At 40.6% G+C, this 24660-nt stretch overlaps 2 protein-coding genes across 5 annotated transcripts in view; one reads left to right on the top strand and one right to left on the bottom strand.

The window, feature by feature from the left end:
• Positions 1–24660, top strand: part of PALLD (palladin, cytoskeletal associated protein) — a 270815-nt gene that overhangs the window by 232513 nt on the left and 13642 nt on the right. For 3 of the 4 annotated variants that reach the window (XM_048509987.1, XM_048509989.1, XM_048509990.1), the window contains 6 exons: positions 3826–3961; positions 6248–6349; positions 8286–8336; positions 9946–10167; positions 13299–13448; positions 22484–22578. In XM_048509987.1, the coding sequence (XP_048365944.1) occupies positions 3826–3961; positions 6248–6349; positions 8286–8336; positions 9946–10167; positions 13299–13448; positions 22484–22578 (756 nt within the window). The remainder of the gene's footprint in view (positions 1–3825; positions 3962–6247; positions 6350–8285; positions 8337–9945; positions 10168–13298; positions 13449–22483; positions 22579–24660) is intronic. The other variant, XM_048509988.1, reaches the window with a different exon arrangement.
• CBR4 (carbonyl reductase 4) overlaps positions 21331–24660 on the bottom strand; it is a 33571-nt gene continuing 30241 nt past the window's right edge. Inside the window, exon 6 of the mRNA XM_048509991.1 lies at positions 21331–21415. Within this exon, the coding sequence (XP_048365948.1) occupies positions 21375–21415 (41 nt within the window). The 3' untranslated portion in view covers positions 21331–21374. The remainder of the gene's footprint in view (positions 21416–24660) is intronic.

Here is a 24660-nt window from a genome sequence, read left to right as displayed (position 1 = left end):
ATGCTCCCACTTCAGCCTGCTTGGCCCATGGACAGTATTACAGAAAACTCAATGCAAGAAAAAAGATTCTTGGGCAAATTTCTGGGATGTTCCTGCAGGGGGCGCATTTTGGATGTATCGGCACCAAAATTTCAGGGTATCATCTGGAAACTGTCCTTATGGTACTCCCAAAGTTTGAATTACGGATTTGGTTTAGAAGGGGTCCAAAGTTACCGCTGGACCCTCAAAGGGAATACCCACATCCCACATTCTTTGAATTGCCTTCGCTTCAGAAACTCTAAGCCCCTTACCGGCCAATGAAATGGAAGACCACTAAGAAATTTTTTTTAAAGGCTTGAACCCAGCATTTTGATGCCCCCCCCCACAAGGTGATGCCCTGGGCAGCTGCCCACCTTGCCCAATGGGCATTACGCCAGTGTTCCCAGACACCATCTCCAAATCTCCAGAATTTTTGCAATTTTACCAGAGTTGGCAACTGTATCAACACTATTTCATGTTTTCTGAGCAGTTCGTAAGCCAAATTCATCCAAAATTTTGAAGGGTGAAAGTAAAACATCGTACAGCAGCCACTGAGTCATAACCCAAATGTGCTGACGGCTGCTCCTGAATTAGTATTGATTAAAAGGCAAGAGAAACTATTTTGGTGCAGTAGCAAAAAAAGACTGACTTCTTCATTCATGATAAATAGTTGCACCTGGAAGAGTTTGTTTTCCATATCCTTTTATCTGTTTATAGTTCCAGGTGATAGCTGTATGAAAAAGACACTTTGAATGACAAGCAATATCCTGTAAATCTCAGCTAAACAAAGCTGTGCTATGTATGTCATGTTCTGGAGAGAGATTAATTTATTCAGGATTTCTCAGCAGAGCTTGAAGCAGCATCTTGCTGCTTTTAGCTTACTAACCTGGTTTGAGGGCTATGCATACAGTTTCTGGAGTAATTTGATATTTTCAAAATTGGCTTTAGTGTAATGAACAGGTTTTAGATTCTACCTACTGGGCATAAAACACTGCTGCTTTGCAATCCCAAGCATTTTTTGTTAACATCCGTTGAGACGGCAAGCATTGCACCCTGCATCTGAAACATTGTTTTTATTATTGTCCCCATATGTGGCATCTTTTCTGAAAACATTTTCCCTGTTGTTATTGTTGGGGAGCATAGCTTAACTTCATTCTAAATTGTAAGAACAGTGTGCTGAATCAGATTGTGATGCGGTGGCCACTAATGGAATTCAAGACTACGGGAAATTCAGCCAGCCAGTCTTTTTGGCACATACAAAAACATCCTCTTAGGGCCAGCTCAGGCTGATATAATTTAAAATGAGCATTGCAATTGCATTTTCACATTGTGAATAACCTGTTATTGTATATTTTAAACATGCATATTCCACTTTTCTACATAGTTCAAAGGTCCTTTCTGCACAGCAAACGTATTATGGGTTGCAATTGTCATAAAGGAAAGTTTGGATGACTCCTTCTGTGGGCATCAGCTTCACCTTCAACTGGGTTTGCCCATCCCAAACATTTGCCCATCCCAAGCAAACTTTGACAAAGTTGGCTGGTTCTTTTCAGGAGACTCGCACCAGCAGCCCTGCAGGAAATTAGACGCCCATACCCAGAACAACCCCCCCAGAGACCCTCCCAAATCTCCAGCACAGAGCCAGCTGGACATAACAGCATGCCCCATTGAACTCTATGGTGTGAAAAGTTAATCAATTTTCCCCACCTGCGCTTTTAGAGACTTGCCTGAAGAGCCTGGCGAGATTCTGTGTGCTTTTGCAGTGGCTGGTGTACCCACCAAAGGAATTTCTATTGTGCAGGCACACATTTTGAAAGATAGAGGTTCGGACTTTCAAGGTGGCTCCAGGAGGGCCTCCTGGTGGCATCGAGTCTTGGTGAACTTTGTGTTTTCTATGGAAAGGGGTGGTGGGATTTGAGAGGTTTGGGAAGGAGCTCATGACCAACCCTTGGGTTTCTAGCCTTGGGGCTGGGAGCAGAATCGGCCTTGGGGGCCCCACAGATTAGAACCCCCAGAAGCAAAGTTCACCCAAGCCCTCTGCCACCGGAGGGCCTCCTGGAGCTACCTTAAAGGGAGAGTCCCAGTGCCTCTGTCTTAAAAAAATGTGCACCCTCTCTTACACACTCCCAGAAGAAATTCCAGTATTGGAACACAATGGAATGAGGCAACACCTGCAAAAGGCAAGAGGAATCTGGAGCAAATTTCTTACAGGGTGTCTAGCAGAATCCATTTTCAAGCTGAAGAAACTAGCACTTCAAAATTCCAAGGGATCTCATCTAGAGACTATCCTGATGATACCACCTGAGGTTGAGTGAAGTTTAGTTTAGGCATTGAGACTCCTGTTTGCTCCCATTGGAGGCAATGGGGGACAGGCCTGCCCCATTATGATCCCATAACTTTGGATCCCCAGAACCAAACTTTACACTGAAGCTTGGGTGACATAATTAAGACAGTTTGATGCTGGATGAAAATTACCACAGATATTCTAGTTATATAGCTTTAAAAATGTGCCCCCTGCTGGATGAAACATGAAAAAACACCAAAAATACTCCCAAAAAAGCCCAAATGCCTTGCATTCGAATTCTGGGCAGGACATATTTGGCTGATTTTGGCCCGAATATGCCCCAATGCACCCAAATTCAGGCCGAATCCAGGATTTGGTGCATCTGAATCTCCAAGCCTAGTTCCAGGTTCAATCCCTAGCATCTCTAGTTAAAAAATAATCATGCAATAGGTGAAGTGAAAGACCTCTGCCTGCGGCTCTGGAGAGCTTCTGCCAATCTAACAGTGATGGACCAATGATCTGATTTAGAATAGGTCACTTTCACATATGTCTTTCAAAAATGAAGCATATTTGATCAGGGTATATGTGGTCCTTTCTGCACAGATCTCCTAAAGCAGAGGTGGCGAACCTTTGGCACTCCAGATGTTATGGACTACAACTCCCATCAGCCCCTGCCAGCATGGCTAATTGGCCATGCTGGCAGGGGCTGATGGGAATTGTAGTCCATAACATCTGGAGTGCCAAAGGTTCGCCACCACGGTCCTAAAGCGTTTGTAAAATATTTTCAATGCCCTCCCCCCTTTTGTTTGCAGTCACCCCCTTGAAATGTCTCCTGGCTGCTTCCCTGGTTTTTTTCCCAGTGTGTGGATAAATCAGTGCTTCATTCTTCGCAGCTTCATGCTGCAGTTCCCTGTCTTCTGTAGTCGAAGCTGTGAAGATTAAGCCTCCAGATATCTCAAAAATGTCTGAAATGCTCCAAAAACAGGGCAAGAGGTTTTTGCAGGCAAGGAGTGAACTCACAAAATGACATCTTAAGGGACAGCGTACCTATGAAGCCGGGAACGCATTGCGGGGCGAGAGAATGTCTAGAAAACAGGGCGACCCGTGGCGGCATTTAAAACATTGCTTGCGGCTCGGTAGCAACGTTTTTTTGGGGAAGGCCAGGCATGCTCCTTGGCGGCGATGTCATGCCCCAAAACATTTTAAAGTGTCTGTGCGGAAATGACCATTGTTTTATTTGTACCAACACAGCAAATATTTTACAACCTTGTTTTAGTAAGGAGATTGCCCTGTGTGACTTATCTAGCCCTTTTAAAAAACATTTAAGCTAAAAACCATTTTTGTTCCAATGGATGTGAATTCCACAAGTTAAGTGTCATACCACTTGGTAATTTTACATAACTTGCTGAATAATAATGTTATACGTTAATAACTTCATTGCAAAAAGGAATTCACCAGTCACAGTCTTTATAAATAGAACTACTGGTAATTAAGTCTGTAAACTATTTGTGCATTTTTTGCAGGGGATTTCCAAAGAAAACAGGCAGAACTGCAAGGATTGCATCTGATGAAGAAATTCAGGGCACAAAAGATGCAGTTATCCAGGACTTGGAAAGAAAGCTTCGCTTCAAGGAAGACCTGTTGAACAATGGTCAACCAGTAAGGGACAGGAAGATTCAGTGCAGCATTTGCCAGAGTGTGTAGAGACGCGCTGTGAATTGACCCCACAAAGGCAAATTGGAAAGGACAGAGGTCATGGCGGCTTACGTGAGTGGTAGAGGATCTGCTATACATGTAGAAGGTCCCAGGTTTAGTCCCCAGCATCTCCAGTTAAAAGGAGCAAGTAGTAGGAGATGTGAAAGACTTCTACCTGAGACTGTGGAGAACCACTGCCCGTCTAAGGAGACAATAGTCTGATGGACCAATGGTCTGATTCACTATAAATCAGTTTCATGAATTCAGGTCTGAAAGATGAAGATTTGCAATTTTCTGCAGTTTGCTTTGTGCTCGCAAAACTTTGTGCTATTGCCTGATTAAGATAAAGATGAGAGTGCAGCCTTTTTCCTGCCCCACCCCCCCACCCCCGCTTTATGTCTGTCTATATATATATAAGTAAAAACATTTTGTCTTGCAATGTTTGTTTTTTTTAAAAAAACTCCCAACTACTCTGTGACAATAAAAAGCTATTTTTGGTTGTTTCTGCACAGTCCAAATATCCCGGGTTGAGCAAGGGAAATATCCCAGTCTGGCCAAGAAGTTTGCAGAGTTCCTGGTCCTAAAGCGGGTTTGTCCCATGATATTTTCCTCATCCTGGGATTTTCAAAAATCACCAATCTGGTGATTCTTTTCAAAAATCCTGTGGTGAGCATGCTACCATGCAAGCACCACCAGAGCAGAGCCAATTTCTTTTTCCCACCCAGCCACCTGATCTCCCTGCCCTGCCACCCACCCCCCTGATCTCCACACCTGACGTCATGTCAGTTTTCAACTCTGCTCAGCTGCCAACCATTGCAGGCCCCCCTTCCTGAAATGTTCCCCGAAGCACATTTTCTGCTCATGGTATCGACCGGGTGCATTTTACCTGGGTTAATCATGAGTGCAGTCCTAAAATGTCCCCGTTTTCTTTTCTGTACATGTACTGGATGTTTGGAGCGCATAGCTAGAGAGATGTGCAATTTTTCCCGAATGTTAGTGGGCATATCACAAGGGGGGGATGGGAGTCTCTCATTTTTCCACAAAAATATGAGAACGTGAGTGGAAATGTAATGTGTAAAGCAGGTTAAATGTGGGCACCAGCAATTCAAAAGGTAGGGCAGAGATGTTCATTCAAGCTGCCGCCAAAAAGCAACAGCTAATCAGAATGTGGGACACCAGGGATGTTTGCGCATGCACAGATACGCTAGCGGTGTAAAAGACCCGGCTCATGCAAAACAAACTGGAGTATTTCCTCCTGGTCTTCACTCGATTCCTTCACAGAAACAGGCAACCGTGTGAAGGGAAAAACTGGGATAAAATAGGCCCAGATTGTCAGATACCGATGGTCACCCAGTATAATTGTGCGGTGCAGTAACGGCCTTTCTTTGACTTCCAGTGGGATGGTGTTTCACTCTTGTTGAACCTGTGAGTGTTCCCAAACTACACATTGCTGATGGGGGCTATTTTTGCCAGCTGTAGAGCAAGTTTTTCTTAGTTCTCGCCTCTCCAGATATTGGGGGCCTAAAATTTGACAGGTGGCCTTGAAGGATCTGGATTTTAGACCCACTAGCTCTGAAAAAAAAATCCAGCATCAGTAGTGTGAGTGAGTTACTGAGCTCTTGAAAACAGCCTCCCATTATCTTTGTTTTTCTTCTTTCATTTTCTTTTTTTATCTTTTGCTTTGGTATCTCTTTTATTTTTGCATAATAAGTGGATCAGCAAAAAAAGCCATTTTTCTTTGATACATCCTATTGTAATATTAAAACAAAGCAACTTAATTACCAAAATTAGGTATTGTAACAAGAATTTAATAGACATCCATTTTTCTTTTGATATCAGATGTGATTTAATCATTACATCAGACCCAGTGTAGAGTGATAGCCAAATTAACCACCTTCACAGGAACCTGCACTTTGCATATTTGAGTGAATAATCTGCATTATGATTTGAGGAGGTTGGCTGAATGAGTGTCTCAGACAGAAATACAAAGGATGGGTTCCTCCGAAGACAGGTGATTTTTTGTTCTTTTGCATTCACTAAAAGATTATAGCTGTGACCGAAGAATGAAGGTTGCCTCTAATTTTAATTTATATAAGGGGTACCTCTAGTTATAGAGATCTGGGGGAACCTATTCTAGAAGCAAAATTGTTAAACTGATGTGTGTCAACATGTGCTGCAATTGTTCAGCTTGTTTTTCTCGTTGTTATTAGCTTGAGATATTGGAACTCTTTTTTTCTTCTTTTGGTTTAGAAGCTAACCTATGAAGAGAAGATGGCTCGTCGACTGCTAGGGGCGGATAGTGCTGCAACCGTCTTCAGTATCCAGGAGCCAGAAGATGATGTATCACTCCAGGTGTTGCTATGCAGCTTTCCTCTTGCAAAGCAAAATAGCCATTTCCTCTTTTTCCCTTGTTGGTTCTCTCTGCATCTTTTGCTTCATTTGTTTTGGAGGACTGATGAAGATACTGCCTTTTTGTTGAAAAGAGAGTCATGCTTGACTGGTTTTTTGGCTTGAATTGTGAACTGCTGCTAAGGGAGGGCTACTTCCTTTTCTCCCTCCCTCAGGATTTTCTTAAGCTTTGACTGTCTGACTGCTGTTGGCTGTACCAGACCTCAGACTGCAGACCTTGTTTCAAGGAAAAATAGACAAGTTTGAGGGCCGAAGTAGGCACTCAATGTCAGTATGTGCTGTACCTCAGCTGTATTGAGATTGAAATACAGCCAAGGCACACAGGACACGCTGACAAAATAGCCAGCCCATATATAATTGATAGGGTGTGATTCACAGAAGACTAGAATTGCCTCTATGAATGGGGTGGTCACATTGTTCCCTGCCCCCTTTAAAGGGGGAAGGAATATGTAATACAACACTGATAAGACAGGATTTCTAGCCTTTGAGAAAATTTAGTTTAGTTTAGTTCAGGTTTCAAGCAGATGGTTCATTAAGTAGTAGAACACTGCCAAAGTTAGAGTGGGTAGTTACTGTTGTTTGCCAGGAGCCCTATTATCATGTTACAGTGAACATGTATGTGCGCACACTTGTTTGTAAGAAAGAGCCAATGTGTGTTCACTTTACATATAAAACCAGGAACAAGTACCTGGATAAATGTTTAAGTCACATGTTCAGCTGTACATGCATTGAATATAACATGAAAATTGCTTAAGAAAAATCCACTGTACATTGCACACAGACTGAATGCTGCATTCGCTGTAACTTGTGAAAGGAACGACTATCTGAGCCTTTGTTCTGGTATGAGTAGCTTTTATATTAGGGCACTGGGGAGGAGCCGAGCTGCTTTCTCATTGGCAGTCATGGCCAACTGCATGGAGCTACTACTAGAGTGGGATGTAAAGGGCTGGGAGCAGAAAGGACAATAATATACCTCAAGGGAAACTTGGTCCATGCACAGAAAGAGATGTCATGAGTTCCCTCAACCATGTCTTGAAAGACAGCATGCACATTTTAAAAAGAAATTGATTGTGCCATTTTTCCTTATATTGTGCTTAAATGATGGGGTTGTCTTTTAAAGCATAAAGTAATAATACATTTTAGAAAATCCAAAGTATCGCATAGAAAATGTGTGGAAATCCATAAAAGAGGAAACCTGGATGTATATTATCAGTCAAACCAACTAATAGCAGGTTAACTTGAAGCAGAAATAAGTGGTTTTGTGGACCAGCTAGATGAAGTATATGTTTCTGTTGGCAGATAGCAATAGTTGGATTGGGATGATTATGGTTAATCATATAGATGGATATATGAATTTCTCTTAGATCTGAAAAAATGTTGTGTCTGCATGTGATGTGGGAAAAGCACTCTATAGAAAAATGAATTCCCATAAAGTCAGTGTCCTTTAGCCAAAGTCAGGTCTAATATTTTAAGAACATTTGTGCAATAGAGTGTAGTGCTTTCAATTCACTTTTCCCTCAGACATATGGTGGAAGACACTTTTAACATCTGCTCCAGTTCTTGTTCATTCTCTCTCTCTGATCTTTCAGTGTTTGACGATAAAACACAGCCCATCATCTTGAGGTCCCTTTTGTTTTTTTCCATACGGAAACTGGATTTTTGGATACTACCCAAATCCAGCGGCAAAGTGAAAAATAGACTTTAAAGAGTCACCAGTCATTTCTCCTTTTTCATTGAAATGCCAGGGTTGGTGATTCAGACCATCAAGTCAGTCACTGGCATGTATTATCATATGTAGTTGATTTTAACAAAAGACCTCTCTGAGACTGCTGTGTATTTATCTTATTTCCAGTATCCCTCTTCTCTTCTGCCTTTACAGGAAATTGGCTCTCTTGATGCTTCTGTACTGACTCCCGTGGATGTTCAAAAGGTTAAATATTTCTCCTTTCTGCATTTGCTGTCCACTGATGTCTTTCTGTTTCTTTTCTTGGCTTTTACAGTTCTGTCCCCAAACATTAACCATTGGTTTCCTTTGTTACAGGGTATTATTCTTTAAGACATAATATTTTTGTGTTTTGTGAAGTAATTTCCCTTGATTAGATGTGCTGTTTCTTTCCTAGAGGTGACTCTTTGTGTGTGTGTTTGGAAACTACAGTGTACAATAAAGCAGTAGCTGAACCCCAGATGTCTAACAAGTAACTGCGTGGCACTTCTACCCATGTGGAAAGATGGTTGTCCATAGCCTCCACAGCCTTTTAAATCCAGCATTATCTATATCCTTTGCTTCTTCACTGCAGGAAGATTGTGACACTGAGCTCGTCGCAAGGCTGGAATCTTCCAATGACCACCTCTCCATTCAGTAGAACCACAATATATTTGCCAGATGCCACATGGTTGCTGGATGTTTGTTTCCAACTGTTATTATTTGCTTTCTCACGGAAACCTAACTGAAATATGGAATTGGAGGGGAAAGGATTATTAATGTGTGACAGAAATTTTAGGATGGTTTGAAATGCAACCCAAGCATCTTATTGTGTGTGTGCATTGTTGGATTCCACACAGTATAAATAGAATGTATTTAGGACATTATAGAAAGATCTGTTCGGGCATTTTGTGTTCCCCCAGCTTGGGACAACACAAGTGTTGCCAGCCAAATTGGATTGTTTTTCCTGCCTGCTGCAGAGAGCTCCTGTCAGTTTCACAGTGGCGCCCTCCATATTGTGTGCTGAAGCAGATTCCTCACGGAGGTTTCCTCTGCTCGCAGCATATCTGTTTGCTATTTCACTGTAAAAAGTAAATTAATAAAGTTTGTTTTGCCCAATGGTGCCATGCACATGTCATTTTTCTTTTTCTTTTTGTTTTGAATGTCTGTGAAGCTATGGTGACACAATTAGAGAAGCTGCAGTAGGCTCATGTTTGTGTTGCTGTAGCTTTGCAGACATCCCCCTCAAAACAAAAAAGGAAAAACAATACATCCACAGGATTGCTAGGCAAGACAAAATTTACTCATCTACTTTTTACAGTGAAATAGCAAATGGATGAGCTTCAAGCAGAGGAACTCTCTGTAGAGAACCTTCAAGGAGAATTTGCTACAGCACACCAAAATGGTGGGCTTGGATGGGAGAAATAAAGCATTTCCTGCCTGCTTGTGTTTGCAGCAGTCAGGACACATCTTCAACCAAGGCTAGTGGGGAAAGATCTCTAGTTTACCGATTTTTGAAAAACCCAGGTTGAGAGGAATATAACAGGCTGAACTCATTTTGGGGAAGAGAGCTGTGCGAAATTCTTCCCCAAAATGCTTTTATAATGTCCTAAATACGCTATATTTGTGCTGTGCCGAAACCACCATTGTTTCATATGGAACCTATTTAGGATTGAGAGTGTTACACTTTGCTTTATACAATACAATTGCCTTCTTTGTGTGTAGTCCTAATGGATTGTGGGGGAAGGGAATCTGCAGAATGGAGTTAATTAGGAGCATGGAAAATTATTTATCAAATAAAGATGGGACTTTACTTTGAACTTTCTGTCTTTGGTAGGAATATAAAGTCTCCAGCTTTGAGCAGAGGTTGATCAGTGAGATCGAATTTCGGCTGGAGAGGACTCCTGTAGAAGAGTCAGATGATGAGGTGGAGCATGGAGAAGGGCCCCTGGATAACAGCATCGCACCATATTTTGACATCAAGCTGAAACATTACAAAATATTTGAAGGAATGCCAGTCACATTTACTTGCAGGGTTTCTGGAAATCCAAAGCCAAAGGTGAGTGAATGGAAGCCTCTCTGGAGTTACACATAAGACATCAGACTAGATTTGGCAGGGGCATCTATATGTGTTTCCCCTATTCATGGATAATGAAGGAGGTTCAGTATATACATGTGTACATGTATAATCCTTGCAGATTTACCCCATCAGGAAAAAAAAGCAACTTTTGTTTTAAGGTAGGAAAGATTTATAGAAATTGAGAGTTTTGACTGAAATATTGTTAACAATAATATTTTGAGTAGTTCTGATGTCTGAGAAGAAAAATGCCTTAAGTCGCACAATGTGATAAGCTAAAGAGCAGGGCAGCTGTAGCTCCTCTCATTTACACTCCTTATGTGAAAATTTGCTTGGTTTGTGAATGAGTGTCATGGTCCTCTAATATCTTAGTCAGGGCCCTGCCATAATTCATTTGGTGTCAGTTCTACACAGCAGCCTTGAGAATTGTTTGCATTGGATACTTTTATGCCACCTTTCCACCAACGAGGGTCCCTAAGGTGGATCAGCTGAAACGCCATCATTCATTTCCACTCCACTAAATTAAGTATAATTGATCACAATTTGATAGGTCTCATTTTTTTAAAACATTGAAATCAAAGTAGACGTGGCATCATGGGATAATATAATCTCCAGAGGCTAAAACAGGTCCTTTGACTATATATATATAGTGAATTGTTTTGAAATTGGGGGAGGAAATTGACACGATGCATTTAATTATTACACAATCAAGTTATAAGTAAAAGCCATATATGGAAGTAACGTTTACAACATTCTAATCATGTTAATCTAGGACATCAGGGTTAGACAATTTAATGTGAGCATGTATCCCTGCTGATTTAATTCCTGGCAAGCCTTCTAATTCCGTAATGAAAGAAGTGTGTTATAAAATAATTACTGGCTCTTAAAAGACCAACAGATGTCAAGTAACATTATGAAACATACAAGCTCAAACTTATTTTTGCAGCTATGTCATTACTAAACCTATAGGTTTATAAATGATAACATATCTTTAGTGGTTTAAATAAACGTTAGGTCAGCATATGGAAACACATTAATAAGTCCTTTTTTGGCGGTGGAGAAGTTTTGCGAGTCAGTATACAAGGAAGCAAGTATAACTGATGCCTGAGTGTAATTAAATCATTCGACCTTGTCAGTACCTGAGTATCCTACATGGAAGAGTTTTCCTAATACAAGTAATCTTCAATGCAAACCCGTGAGTATAGCTAAATTAAGGGAATTTAAAGACCAACTCTTGTAGCTCGCTAATAAATGGATAGTGTTCAAACATCAGGAAAGAGGAAAAATTTGGAAGAGTGCACTGCTGCAGTCTATGTGAAGGTTGGATAATCTGCTGTTTTGTTTGGAGATGTGGTGATCTAGTTGAGTTAATATCTAATTTAAGCACATGAGAAGAACCCTGCTGGATCAGTTCACAACACGTTTCCAACAATGGTTGACTAGATGAATGAGAGAGCCCACAGAAAGGGCACAGAAGGCAAATGTCGCTTCCCTCAGCAGCTGGCATTCCAGAAGTATATCACCTCTGAACGTGGAGAACTCATGGCTGTTAATGGACCTGTCCTCTATGAATTTGTATAATCCCCTTTTAAAGTTGTCAGGGTCAAACCAGACAAGAATGTTTCCTCAACTCTCAGCAGTTTTTCAAATGTAATTATTAGGTGCTCAGGGACCCAGATTATATTGGATTGCAAGGGGAGTGAGTCTCCCCCTTTCCGCTAGTTTCTTAACCTGAAACAGCCCTGTTGCTGTAATGATACTGGAACACAACTGAAGTAAATTAAGTTATATATGCAAGTGTTAACTTAAAAATCCAGTAAATTCTAAGCCACATACATAAATAGCCTTCAGCAAATAAACAAAATGTGTACCAAAATAACCATAACACATAAAGCTCTCATGTTGTTAATTATTATCTTATAACTGAAGCAAAATAATCATGTATAAAAACTTCCATGTTGTCGATTATTATAGTGCCTCCTTGGGGGCATTTTTAAAATCCTTCCTGCAATATTCATTCCTTTTCTCCTGTTCCTGATTAGCTTCTTTCACCAGCAACCTTGACGCCAGTTCTAATTTTTAAGCCCACCATCACAGAATTTACAAGATTAAAGTTCTTCTAGTGAATTTTCCCTGCACCATGTCATTCATAGTGGGATTCTGGGGACTAGAATAATGAGGGCTGTAGAGGAATTTATTGATCAGCCTAAACCATCATAACGAGGAAAATCCTGCTTTCCATGCTCTTTACCAATAATTTCTCTTCAATTCTAAATATATGTGCATCCATTTTATTGGCCTGCAATGTAAGCCCAACAATTGATTTCTGTGAAGGTGGCTTTTTGTATGTTGGTTATATTCTTCCCTCAGTATGCTTGATGATGCTAGAACTGGTCCAGAAGTCAATCAAATCTAAGTCTGTACACATTGGATAGCAACGTTTTAAAAATTCTTTTTTTCTGCCCCTTCCTTTTGAAAATTAAAGCAGCCTTTTTCTCTTTCATGTTGTAGTTACTGATATTTCCAAATGATTATGAACAGCAACTACATGCATAAATATTAGTTAGAATGCAAGCAAATCCTTGGCGGCATTATCTGTAGGAGGCCATGTGAGAGGAGGAGAGCACAGGAAATGTTGGCTGCTGGCTCAAATCTGATTCATATCACCTTTTTTGGGAAAGTTTTTAGTAATTAGATTCTGGGTTAGCCCAACTAGTTGGAAGCATGTCTTGACCAGCTGGTTTCCGTCAGTGCAGTTCTATGAGCCCCTTAAAAACAAACTACCACCAAGAATGTTAAGAAAAGTAGCTCTGGTGGTTATATAGTTTTGCTGCCTTTGGGTTTCTGGTCAATTATGGGTAACTGAGTTTCACAATAAGGTGTTGAGCTAAAGGAGTTTAATGCCTAAGAGATTTTCTTCATTTTACTGTGATCCCTAGAAATTAAGTTGTCGAACCTCAGGCATTTTAATGAACAGATGATACACCAGCTAAGCAGATGTGGCAGCAGTTCATAGTCCTGGTACTATTGTCAACCTTTGAGATATTCATATGATTGAGAATGTATTATAGTATTCACTTCCTTTGTTGTTTCTCTCATGTTTTTGAGTACAGATCTATTGGTTTAAAGACGGGAAGCAAATCTCTAAAAGGAGTGAACACTACAAAATGCAGAGAGAACCTGATGGGACCTGTTCTCTCCACACCACAGTCTCCACCCTAGATGATGATGGGAATTATACTATCATGGCTGCCAATCCACAGGTAAGCCAAGTCTTGGCTCTAGAATAAGCATGCTTCTGGGCACAAATCTCTCTTAAGTATTTACATCTGAACTTTGATAATTTAATTGATGGGTGATGTCATTCTGGAACAACCAGAACTTAAGACATCTATGTTCATCCAACACTAGTAGGGTGGGAAACCTGTAGGTTGCCAAGTTTAAAACAAGGTGCCATTGGGAAATTGTTATGAGAATTGTTTTTCATTGTGATCTGTTTCTGAGCAACTGCCAGTAGATCAGCATTTTCTTTAAACAATTTTGAAACATTCTGTGTTGAAGTGCTTCTGAACTTTATAAACATTTGGGCAAGCTTTTATTCCTGATCACCTTAGCTTTTATGAGAAACACAGACTGTTGACGAAAACAGTAGCTCTTTACCTCCACAGTAAAGCAGCTATGTGCTGATGTTGCCATGTGTTTATTTGCCATACCAATGTAGCCAGTGGTGTGGCATGGGGAAACAGTAATTGTATGTGGTGGTGGCAGTAAATATGGTAACTTTCCCTAAAGCAGGGAAACAGAAGTATTCAGCAGAGGACGTCAGCTCTATGTTTCTTTTTTTGCCCCTTTTGAACAGACAGCACCAAATAGCAGTGAACTGCAATGCTTGTAGGGGAAGCCCTGTTCAGTTTTAAATCCTACATCATCATACTTTGTACAGTTTGTGAAAATCAAGCTAAAAAAGTCAAATGTGGGCACACTTCCTAGCATATGTCATCCCACTGAAACTTCACATCAACGAATACTGCTCTGCATAAGGTCAGGGTCTCTTTTGCATTAACATTAATACTGAAGAAAGCCTTAAAGCACATTCTATGCAAAGAGATAGCAATATCTGTGGGAATTATCTTGACACCTTAAAATCCAGGAAATGCTGTTGCTTTCTAATCTGAGCAGTTATTTACATTACCAAGAAGCAAAACTAAGAAAAGGTCTTTATTTCTCAGGATAAATAAATCTGTTACCTTTCTAAAAAAAAATAAGAATAAGCATACAACATGGAAGAGTTACACACTATTCATAATCACACTTGCTTAGAAAGCAGTCTGGTCACATAAGCATGTACTAGTTTTCAGCCCAAATCTACTTAACAGCACATCACTTATGAGCTGTCCATTCCTGCAACCTTGCAAAAAGCAGTGGGATAGACTACTGAATGAAGGCTTGTGGTGAGCAGCACAAAACATATTGACAAAACCAAAATTGCAAGAAGGATTTATGTTTAAAAATAACAAGTTCTATTGCTAAGGCATAGCTTGTCCTCTCAAAGAATCTTGTGGTCTGTTATGAATGTTGCTAGGCTACAAACCATAATGGTTCCAGGAGTTTTCTGCAAAACTCCAGATCTGACAGTACCAGATCTGTCAGCAAGATGTATGAAATAACAGGAACCTTGTCCTGATATCACAAATGGCATAACATTAAAAAGTATAAATATTGCTTCCAAATAAAGGCAACAGTATGGTCAAACACAGTGTCCAACATAGACTGTACCACAGTGACTTCCAAATTCTGCTGGAGCATACTAGTGAAGGTGCAAGGAATGAAGTAATTATTTATTAATGATCTGTAGCTACCAGAGCATCTGCCTGCTGCCTCTCTGTAGGATTCTGACCCTTGCCACACTTGTGCTATTGCTGAGCATCTCTGCCTCATCTCTGCTGAGCATCTCTGCCTCATCTATTCATTTGTGTGCTTGGAACATCTACTTATTATTGATGCTGTTATTATGGAGCAGAATTACCCATCCTCAGAGCAAGGTACTCATTGCATCTCTGAGCGAGTTGCTTCTTGAGGCTTGCTTCCTTCCAAATATGAGGCACATCGTGGATAGTATAATAATGCCTAAAAAACCTTAGGGCTTGTGCTTTTGATGCAAGACAGAATTGGAAACCATTGTGGCTTTCAAATCTGGCAAAGAGGGCAAGCACAAACTATAATTTGCCAGTTTCACCCAGAATAGCTAACTGTGGGGTGTTTTTTTAGGGAATTGTAACTGGCGTGGTCAGGAGGCAGCACACAAGCTTGAGCCTTTCTCTGTTATGCCATGCTTATTAGCATTGTGTATGAACCAAATCAGAGATGTATAGGAGTAGAATTATTCATTTTCATGTCCTATCATCGTGTCCTTTTTTTTAATAGCCACTATAAGCTGTGACAGAAAAGCAAGCTTTTTCAAGTAAAATTAGAAACATTCAGCTTTAATTCCTCTTTAGCCATTGGACAATGAGTGCTTGATAGATGTATTTATGTTGGACAATAACCAGAGAAGTCTGGATATGAAGCTGGAAGTTTATTTTATTGTTCAACAAAGACGAGCTTTTACTTGGTTCATCCAAACGTTTATAATTCTCTCATCACAGTATCGTTTCCAAATAAACACAATTATGTCTCCTGGCATTAGTGCAGTTCCACTGTGCTTTTAACAGTACATTAGAGACCAAGGGCAGCAGTGGATTAATGCACCAGCTTTTCACACCAGAAAATCTAGATTCCAGTTGTATTACATCATCATAAATGGAAATAAGTATGCTTTGAAATCCTAAACACTTATGGAAGTTTGTCCATAGACCTCAAAGCTAGTACAGACATGACCAATTTGTGCTTTGTTATAACCCATGAACATAAGAATGCATTTGGGGGAATGGTTCCAGTAGGTTGCTAGTAAATTGTGCAAATTATTCCTTTTTAGAAGCAGTAGTAGAGAAAAACATCTCCTAGTGTTACAATAGTATTGTTTGCTAGCTTATCAGACTCAAAATTGTATAATAAAATACATGGAATTTTGAGGGTAGGATTTTGAGGGTAGGCATATTTTTGAGGGCAGGTATACTTTGGGTCTGAGAAGATATGAAGATAACTGAAAGAGTTAGACCAGAACAGGAAAGATGTCGAAAAGACATTGAAGCATAGTCCTTCACCCAGAAATGGAGTTTTGACTGCTAGCCTCCTGAATTCACACTAAAACTTGAATTAAAAAACTAGTACACAAATACTCTTTTTAAACTCCCTATGTAATTTAAGCCTAATGGCCCAATCCAGGGGGGACCAAAGCAAATTCTGGAGGCAGTGTAGGGCTGTGTCCGCAGATTTACCCTCCCCAGAGATCTAACCCCAGCAAAGGGGCAAATCTACCAGTGCTCAGCCACTATGGTGCTCTGAGACTCCTCAATGTAGTGCAGAACACCATGTCAGCATTCTTGTGCCACAGAAGGCCCCACTGGTGTAGTGGAAGCATTCCAGAGGTATGGCTGGAGTTGGAGTGAACGTTAGTCAGCTTCCACCCCAGCTTTCCCTCCAAATATGCTGAGACTTGTTCCTCTCACTTGTGTCACCCTTTGGGGGGCGTAAGTCAGTTGAGCGCAATGGAGGGCTTTCCAGTGGCAGGGAGGTTGTTGTTTTTTTGCCTCCTGCATTGCCAAAAAGCCCTCTGGAGGTGGCAGGGCAGTACTGCAGTGGCACTGTTCCTGGCTGCCCCAGGCTCTGGATTGGGCTGTAATTCTCTTAACTAGCAGTAGTCACTTACTCATGACAGAACTCTGTTGTTATTTATGCCGTCTCTTATTATTTTGTTTCCTTTTTGGTAAATACACTATTTACACCTTGCAGATTACTGACTGTTCTCTCTCAGTTCATGTGACATCCTCATAGATCTTTTCCACACAGAAAAAAAAATGTCTTGAGTATGTTTTTAAAAGCATTTTGGGGAAGAAGAGTGCACAGCTATTTCCCCCAAAACATCTTCAGGACATTTTATTTCTCTCAAACCGGGTTTCCCAAAGATCGTTAGACTAGTGATCTTTTTTTTCCTGAAGATGGGTTGAAGCAGTGTGAACAAAAGCAGTCAGGAAACATTTTCTTTCTCTAGCCTCCCAGCTCTTACTTTCATTTGCACTGCAGTTCCACCCACCATTTTCTGTCCACTTCAGAAGCCTTCTGCCATTTGGTGAAGACTTCCCAAAGAGGTCTTCTCTGCTTGCAGATCATCCACTCATGATTTCACTGTAAAATGTACATGAATAAAGTTTGTTTTCCCTGGCAATCCCACACACATGTTTTTCCTTTTGTTTTGTTTTGTTTTGTTTTGAGGGAGAGGTCTGCGAAGCTACGACAACTCAGATATGCAGATATTGCAGATTCTTATGTTGTGTTGAGAAGGGAAAGCTTGTGTGTTGCCTCCTGTTTTGACTGGCAGTGCTTTTTATTTGTCTGCGCAGAGCGAACACAAAAGGCCAAAATGGATATTTTTAAAAATATATGTAGGTTGCTTTATTTATGCTGTGCAGAAAGAACCACAGAAAGCCACATTTCTAGGCCTAATTCAGGCCTCTTTTTTGCACCTTCTGAATACTTTTGGACCTTCTGAATACTGTTCCCCAGGCCTTTGTGTGAGCAACCTTCCACAGTTTGATTGTCTTGAACTGTGCCAACATAAACTTCTGTGCACTGGGAGGATTAAAATTGCCTGCTAATCCATTAAACCTCCTTTTATTTATTATATGCAATAGTTATATATACACTTTTTCCACACAAATATCTAAAAGCACTTTATGATAAATAGTAATGTTTCAAAAACCGTGAAAACTTAAAAAAGCATGCGTAAATAAAAAACAGCAATGATTTAAAAACCCAACTCCCAAGGATCTGCAGAATAATTAAAGACATTTTTTGAACTTCAAAAAGAGATGAAGCAGATAAGATGTCGTTGGCTGGAAAGACATTTCATAACTCTGGGGCCATCACAGAGAAAGTCCTGTATATGATTGGTGACAGTTCAGCATTTGAAAAACTTGGTAACTGGAGCAAAGCTTCGCTGGTGGTCAGGGATGTGTAGGGAGAGCATTCTTTTTGAGTTCCTGAATGAACATAGTAAATTTAGAAGAACTGAGTGTACTTCCTTTCTAGTTAAATGTAATTTATATTGATGGTTATGTAGAACTTTAACGAGTCCAGATGTTTCTAAACTAAAAAAAAAATCACTTAAGAACTCATTTCCAGGCTATGGAATTTACCTTAACTTGCTTGGTTATTTAAATTGGCCAAAGTAATGGGAACATGGATTTCCATCTCTTAATTTCCAGTTCTAACTATTGTTGGGGTCCCTGGAATCCAAACTACTTAACCCTTTATGGGCTTATTAAGTCACTTACCCTAGCCAGATTCCAATAGGCACAGTTTCAACTCTGAAACATTTCTGTTCACACTTGTTACCTTTTGTTACTCATATTAATGAAATCATGAGCATGGAAATGCTCTTGTGCCAAAAACTGTAGAAAGCTCACATCATGCTGTTTGTGAGATAAAATGAACATTCATATCCAAGGGCTTACATATATAAAGCTGTTTTTTTCTTGAAAATGGAAATCTTGATTACAACGTAGATGTTATTGTATTTACTGTCAAGGTACACCCAGCTAGAAATCCCAAATCAGTGTTTTTGTGTTGCAAATATAGGATGCAAGCCAACACATAATTAAGAATATGTTAGTCTTGCTAAATTTCAGTGGGATTTCAGCACAATTACGATACAATCATAAATAGAGTTAACCCTTCTAAGTACATTGAAGTCAATGAGCTTAGGAAAGTGTGCTTTGGGTTAGGATGTCTCTGTTGATTTTTATTCTGGATTATGAAACTGTCAGGTCTTCATCTGCAGTTGATGTCTACACAATGACAGTACATAATGATGGTGCCTTCCGCTCTGGATGTGGGGCAAAAGTGGAATCCTGTTATGGCTGATAAGCTGGAGGAAGAGAGATAAAAGATACAAGGAGCAATTTTAAGCAGACATATTCAGAAGTAAATGCAGTGTTGTCGAAGGCTTTCACGGCCGGAATCACTGGGGTGCTGTGTGGTTTCCAGGCTGTATGGCCGTGTTCTAGCAGCATTCTCTCCTGACGTTTCGCCTGCTGGACTAAATGCTGGACTAACCTCTGGTTCAGTTGCACTGTGTGCCATCTGCTTTCACCTTGACTCTGTGGAGCTCAGTACTGGCATTGAAATCTGCTTTCTGGATCCCTTCTTCAGGATAAGATCCTCTGAAGATGCCAGCCACAGATGCAGGCAAAACGTCAGGAGAGAATGCTGCTAGAACACGGCCATTCAGCCTGGAAACCACACAGCACCCCAAATGCAGTGTTATTTATTGGATCTTAATTCCTGGGAAGTATCTTCAATATTGCAGGCACAGAGTCCTTCCTTAAGCAATAGAAACTTCTCCTGGGTCTCAGGCAGAGAAAGCTTCCAGACTCCCACTAAATGTGCCCTTTTAAATAGAGATGCCAGGGACTGAAGCTTGCAGTGCTCACTTCTTGTTACCTAACTACTGTTTAAAGTCACAGTGCACCTACTTTTCAGACCTGAGATCAGACCACTTTTAAACCCGACCAGCAACAAGGAATCCAATCTTAACTGCACATGGCTGCCTTTCTCAAGCTTTCAGTTTGCTTGTTTTCCCCCTTAATATCTCCTTTCCATTCCACCTTCCGCCTCATTATCTCATTTTTAAAAAGCCTACTCTGTACCACATAAAGATGTCAATTTGGTCAGTTGAGGTGCAGCAGCTGTGAAAAGTGTATGTTTCTGCATTATTGAACATGGTGCTTTGATGCAAGAGCATTTATGCCAAAATGTATTTTTACTTTCAAGTGGATGGAGGCAAGTAGGGCTAGGTAGGCACTAGGACCCTGGTGGAGCATTCTACAGCAAAGAAGGTCCAGCATGCTTTGTTCTGTGGTGAAAGAATGTATAATCTACTAACATCTTTATGTGAATCAGAGTATAGTGTGGATTAGCCCCAAATGCCAGTTGAAATCAGGTAGGAAATAAAATGCCTTAATAGTTAATACCACATCTTTCTTTAACTGGTTTGCGGCATCTTCAAGGTTGCAGCCCAAGCTGTTCCAGTAAGTTGTCCCATTTTTCTGCCTACTGATCAAAAACTCATATGGCTAGGAACTTGTAGAGCAGAATGAATACAGTCTCTTTTGTGAAGCCACTACTTTGGTTAACAGATTCCATGTGTGGTTGCAGTGCATTAAGGGGCCATGTGTAAATAACTATATTTATTGGTATTTATATCCTGCCTTTGTGGATATATGTCATTTGAGCGGTGGAAGTTTCCCCCCCCCCCCCATATATATATATATTTATGCAAGCAAACAATAGCTGAGTGACTACAAGCACTTTCTATGTTTGTGCAGCTTGTTCTGTATGCATTTGGTGTGACTTTGAAGCCCTGGAGAAGTGTAGATTAATGGGCAGTTTTGTTAATGGGTAACTAACCTCTCCATATCTGTTATGTTGTGGGAAAAACTAACATCCCGTATGTAAACATCTTTTTTTTTCAAGAACGTTAGTGGGAATTTACCAAACACATATAATTTTGTGGGCAGCAAGTTTCTTTAGAAATACTGGACCAAGGCATGGCGGACAGCAGCTGCCCTTGCAAGCTGCATTTAATGGCTATGGATAGCTGCCCTGATCTAAGATTCACTTTGCATACCAAGATCTTACTTTTACAAAGCTGCCCTCTACATTTTTGTGACATAGTTTCACACACACGTCCTTTTGAATACGTCAAGACTTCCTAGGCTGCAATGACCAGCTGAGGTCTTGCTGCTGTTCTGTTTTTTTCCCTTCATTCCCACTTCATTTTGAAATGAATAACTATATGCTGTGACCAGTGGCAGAGCTATAAGGGGGCAGGGGTGCACCGTGCACTGGACGCGCACCAATGGGGGTGGAAAATTGCCCCGTTCCCCCCCACCCCACCCCACCCCATCCCCCACCCCTGTGCCCCACCCCCCACTTACCTTATTTCCTCTCTCCTGCCCCTTAGTTTCTCTCTCTTTCCACCAGGAAATTCCTCTTTCCTGCACCCTGGTGGGAACTACACTTCCCAGGTGTCATTTTGCCCAGGGTACCATTTTGTTCCCTTCGCCTCTAGCTGTGAGACAGAAAAGGGGAGGGGGTTCAGCTGGTGTAAGAAACAGAGGATCAACCTTCTGCTACATTTCAAGCAGGCCTTCTTCACATATAAAACAATGGAACCATCAAAGTGGGCGGGGTCAGCTGCTTAAAACAAAAAACATCCACAATAAATATCAGAGCTTTTTTGCCCCACTGGGTGACCATTGGCACTATTCGTCAGGAGAGTACTTCCTCAGCACAGATTTATTTATTTATTTATTCATTCATTCATTCATTCATTCATTCATTTATAATTTAAGCACATGGGATTTAACAATTCAAAGTAAACCCTTGCAAAATGGCAATGATAGTTTTCTGTTGAGTTATTATATGCCCTGATCTGGATGGCCCAGGCTAGCCCAGTCTCACCAGATTCCAGAAGCTAAGCAGGTTTTGCCATGGTAAGTATTTGGATGGGAAACCACCAAGGAATTCCAGGGTCGCCATGCAATGGCAAACTATCTCTGATTGCAATGGGAATGGCAAACTATCTCAATGGCAAACTATCTCATGCAATGGCAAACTATCTCTGATTGGCTCTTGCCTTGGAAATCCTGTGGAGTCACCCTAAGTCAGCTGTGACTTGATGGCACTTTGCACAGAGACATACACACACCAGAATCATTTACCTGTTATCATTCATGCTACAGATACTATCCAATAGGTACTTGTGGTAGAGCATACTGTTGCATGTCATTTTCCCATCTGAAAACTATGATGGCTCCAAACAGTCCTTGCTTCAAATGGATAATTGCTCATTTATGACTTGACAAAATGATAATTTGGAAGTATTTATACCTCTAACACGAGCACCTACTGGATAGTGTCTGTGGCATGAATGATAACAGGCATATGATAGGCATAAATATTATTGTAAGGAACATTCTCTAACAATTTAGTTAGAAATAAACATTTGGTAAAACTGTGCGAATGGCAAGGGCTGACATTTGATTCTTTTAATTGCTAAGAAAACTGTTTTGTGTAACTGTTGTGTAACTGTTTTTCAAATTTTTGATTTTTCATTTCCCCTCCCAATGATTGACAGGGCAGGGTAAGCTGTACAGGAAGACTGATGGTCCAAGCTGTCAACCAGAGAGGACGTAGTCCCCGGACACCACCTGGCCAGTCTCATGTCAGAAGGTACATTAGTCTTTCTTTCTTCTTTTCTTTTCTTCCTTCCTTTCTTCCCATATATATTACAATCCATCTCTCTGACCCATCCAGTGTTCCAAGGGCTTCATATTCATTATGTTGTTGTGAGAATGATCATAACCCTGTAAAGTAGCCTAGTAATATTGTCCTCACGCTGCAGAAAGGAGGTGAAGGTAAAGTGGCATAACAAAGGTGATGTGCGAGATTTGAACCAAAAACCTCAGAGCTCATTGTCTTAGCTAATGCAAACATGAGGAATCCTTTGTGCCTTCGATATTGAAATAGATTTTCCCTGTTTACTTCCTATAACTGTTGCTTTGGTTTTTACTATTTTCGAATTAGAAAATGTAATAGAACGTTCTGTGATTAGCCAGATCTTTCATAAAGCTTGACTTTGAAATCTCCTGAATCAAGGTGCCGCTGAACTGGGTGATATGGTAATGATATAAACTCTAGACCCCAGGAAAAACTCAGTGAACGTGGCATATTGCTGAGATTGAGATTAACTGTTTGGTCTCAAAATAATGCAGTTTTTAATCTCTCCGACAATACTTGTAGTCTTTAATTATATTAAACTTTAAACCATTCTATTGTGAGTTATGTGACTGACTGTACGGTAAAACAGAGGATTAAAAGTGCAAATCAGTCAGTGGAACAAGGTGCTATCACAACGGGGGGAGGGGGACTTCCTAGTAATGTTCTGATTGCTGGCCTGTGCTCTGATTGGTGGAGCAACCAACAGACCCAGAGAGTAAAGAAGTATCCCTCTGAGAGGAAAAGTTTTGTAAGTTTTTGGATTTGGATTCCTGTGAACATCAAGTTCCCTAACTGCATGTATTAAACATCTGTTCTGAGGGGATTTTAGAAAGGAAGTGGATCTGACTTGCAATATAGTGTCAGTGTTCTAAGAGCAGACAATACACAGGCAGGATTACTGAGAGTTTTATTTAGTGGTCAGAGCTGAATGTAGAATAGTAGTGAGACTTTCCACAGGGAAGGGAATATATTTTCTGGGTGTGGAAAAATTCCTAAGCGAGTTAGTATGGGAATTATACACACAGGTAGATTTCCAGTCTGGTATATTAGTGTTCCCTCAGGAGGGAGATTCATGGGAAGTGGGTAGCTAACAGTATCAAGGCTGTATGAGTACTGTATGAAAGGATACCAGACTGTTAGAACCCCAAGTCATCATGAATTCATTAGTCAGTAATCTCTAACTGTACCATCTTAAAGTAAAAAACCTCTCATAATATCTAAGCAATGGAAGAAACCTATAAAGGTTGAATTAAGAACAGTGCCTGTGTCAAAACTGATGTATATAGTTAATTCCTACCTGATTTCCATCCACTAAAATGTCTCCTAATCCCATCTAGTTTGTTCAATTAATTCTTCTTTTGTTTGTTGAACCTGCCTCGGTTCTCATTGGTGCCCTGAAAGGGGGGATTTGCCACAGGGAAAAAAGACTTCCTCCACCTTTCTGGAGTTCCTAAGACTGAGCAGACAAGTATAAAACACCTCATGCACTACCATCAAAACAGCTCAGTCATAGAGAAGGCATAAAAACCTGCCCAGCGTAGTTAGGAGGCTGCCTGAGCCTGCTACAAATAGTGAGGAGAGTGATGGGTCAGTGACAGTTACAATCTGCACTTCATGCACTAGATGGGTTCCATTGGTGTTGTGGCAGACCATTAAGGAGAACATGGTAATGTATGATCCCTAAACATGATGTGAACCAAGGTGTGGCTATACTGCAGTGGCTCATCCAGAAAGTCACCAATCTGTCTGTCTTCTGCTGAGAACTTACTCAGTGACCTTTAGGCAACCCACAGTCTGTCCACAAATACGAGGATGACAAGATTGACTTGCCTTACAGGGGTGTTGTAGCACATGCCACAGGTCTATTCATCATTTTGAATACCGAAAACACAATATAAGTGTTAAGTCTTATGAATACCATGGCATTCTGTAGTGGAATAAAGCTGCTTCATCGATAGATTTTAGTTGCCTTGACCTGGAGTTTGCTAGATAAATCGTTCTGATGCTACCTTTCCTCCCACCTACAACTATCCT

Source organism: Sphaerodactylus townsendi, linkage group LG10 (assembly GCF_021028975.2).
Source record: "Sphaerodactylus townsendi isolate TG3544 linkage group LG10, MPM_Stown_v2.3, whole genome shotgun sequence".
NCBI classification, from domain to species: Eukaryota; Metazoa; Chordata; class Lepidosauria; order Squamata; family Sphaerodactylidae; genus Sphaerodactylus; species Sphaerodactylus townsendi.
Note: the sequence above shows the minus strand (reverse complement) of the source record. Positions and strands in the feature narration are given on the sequence as shown.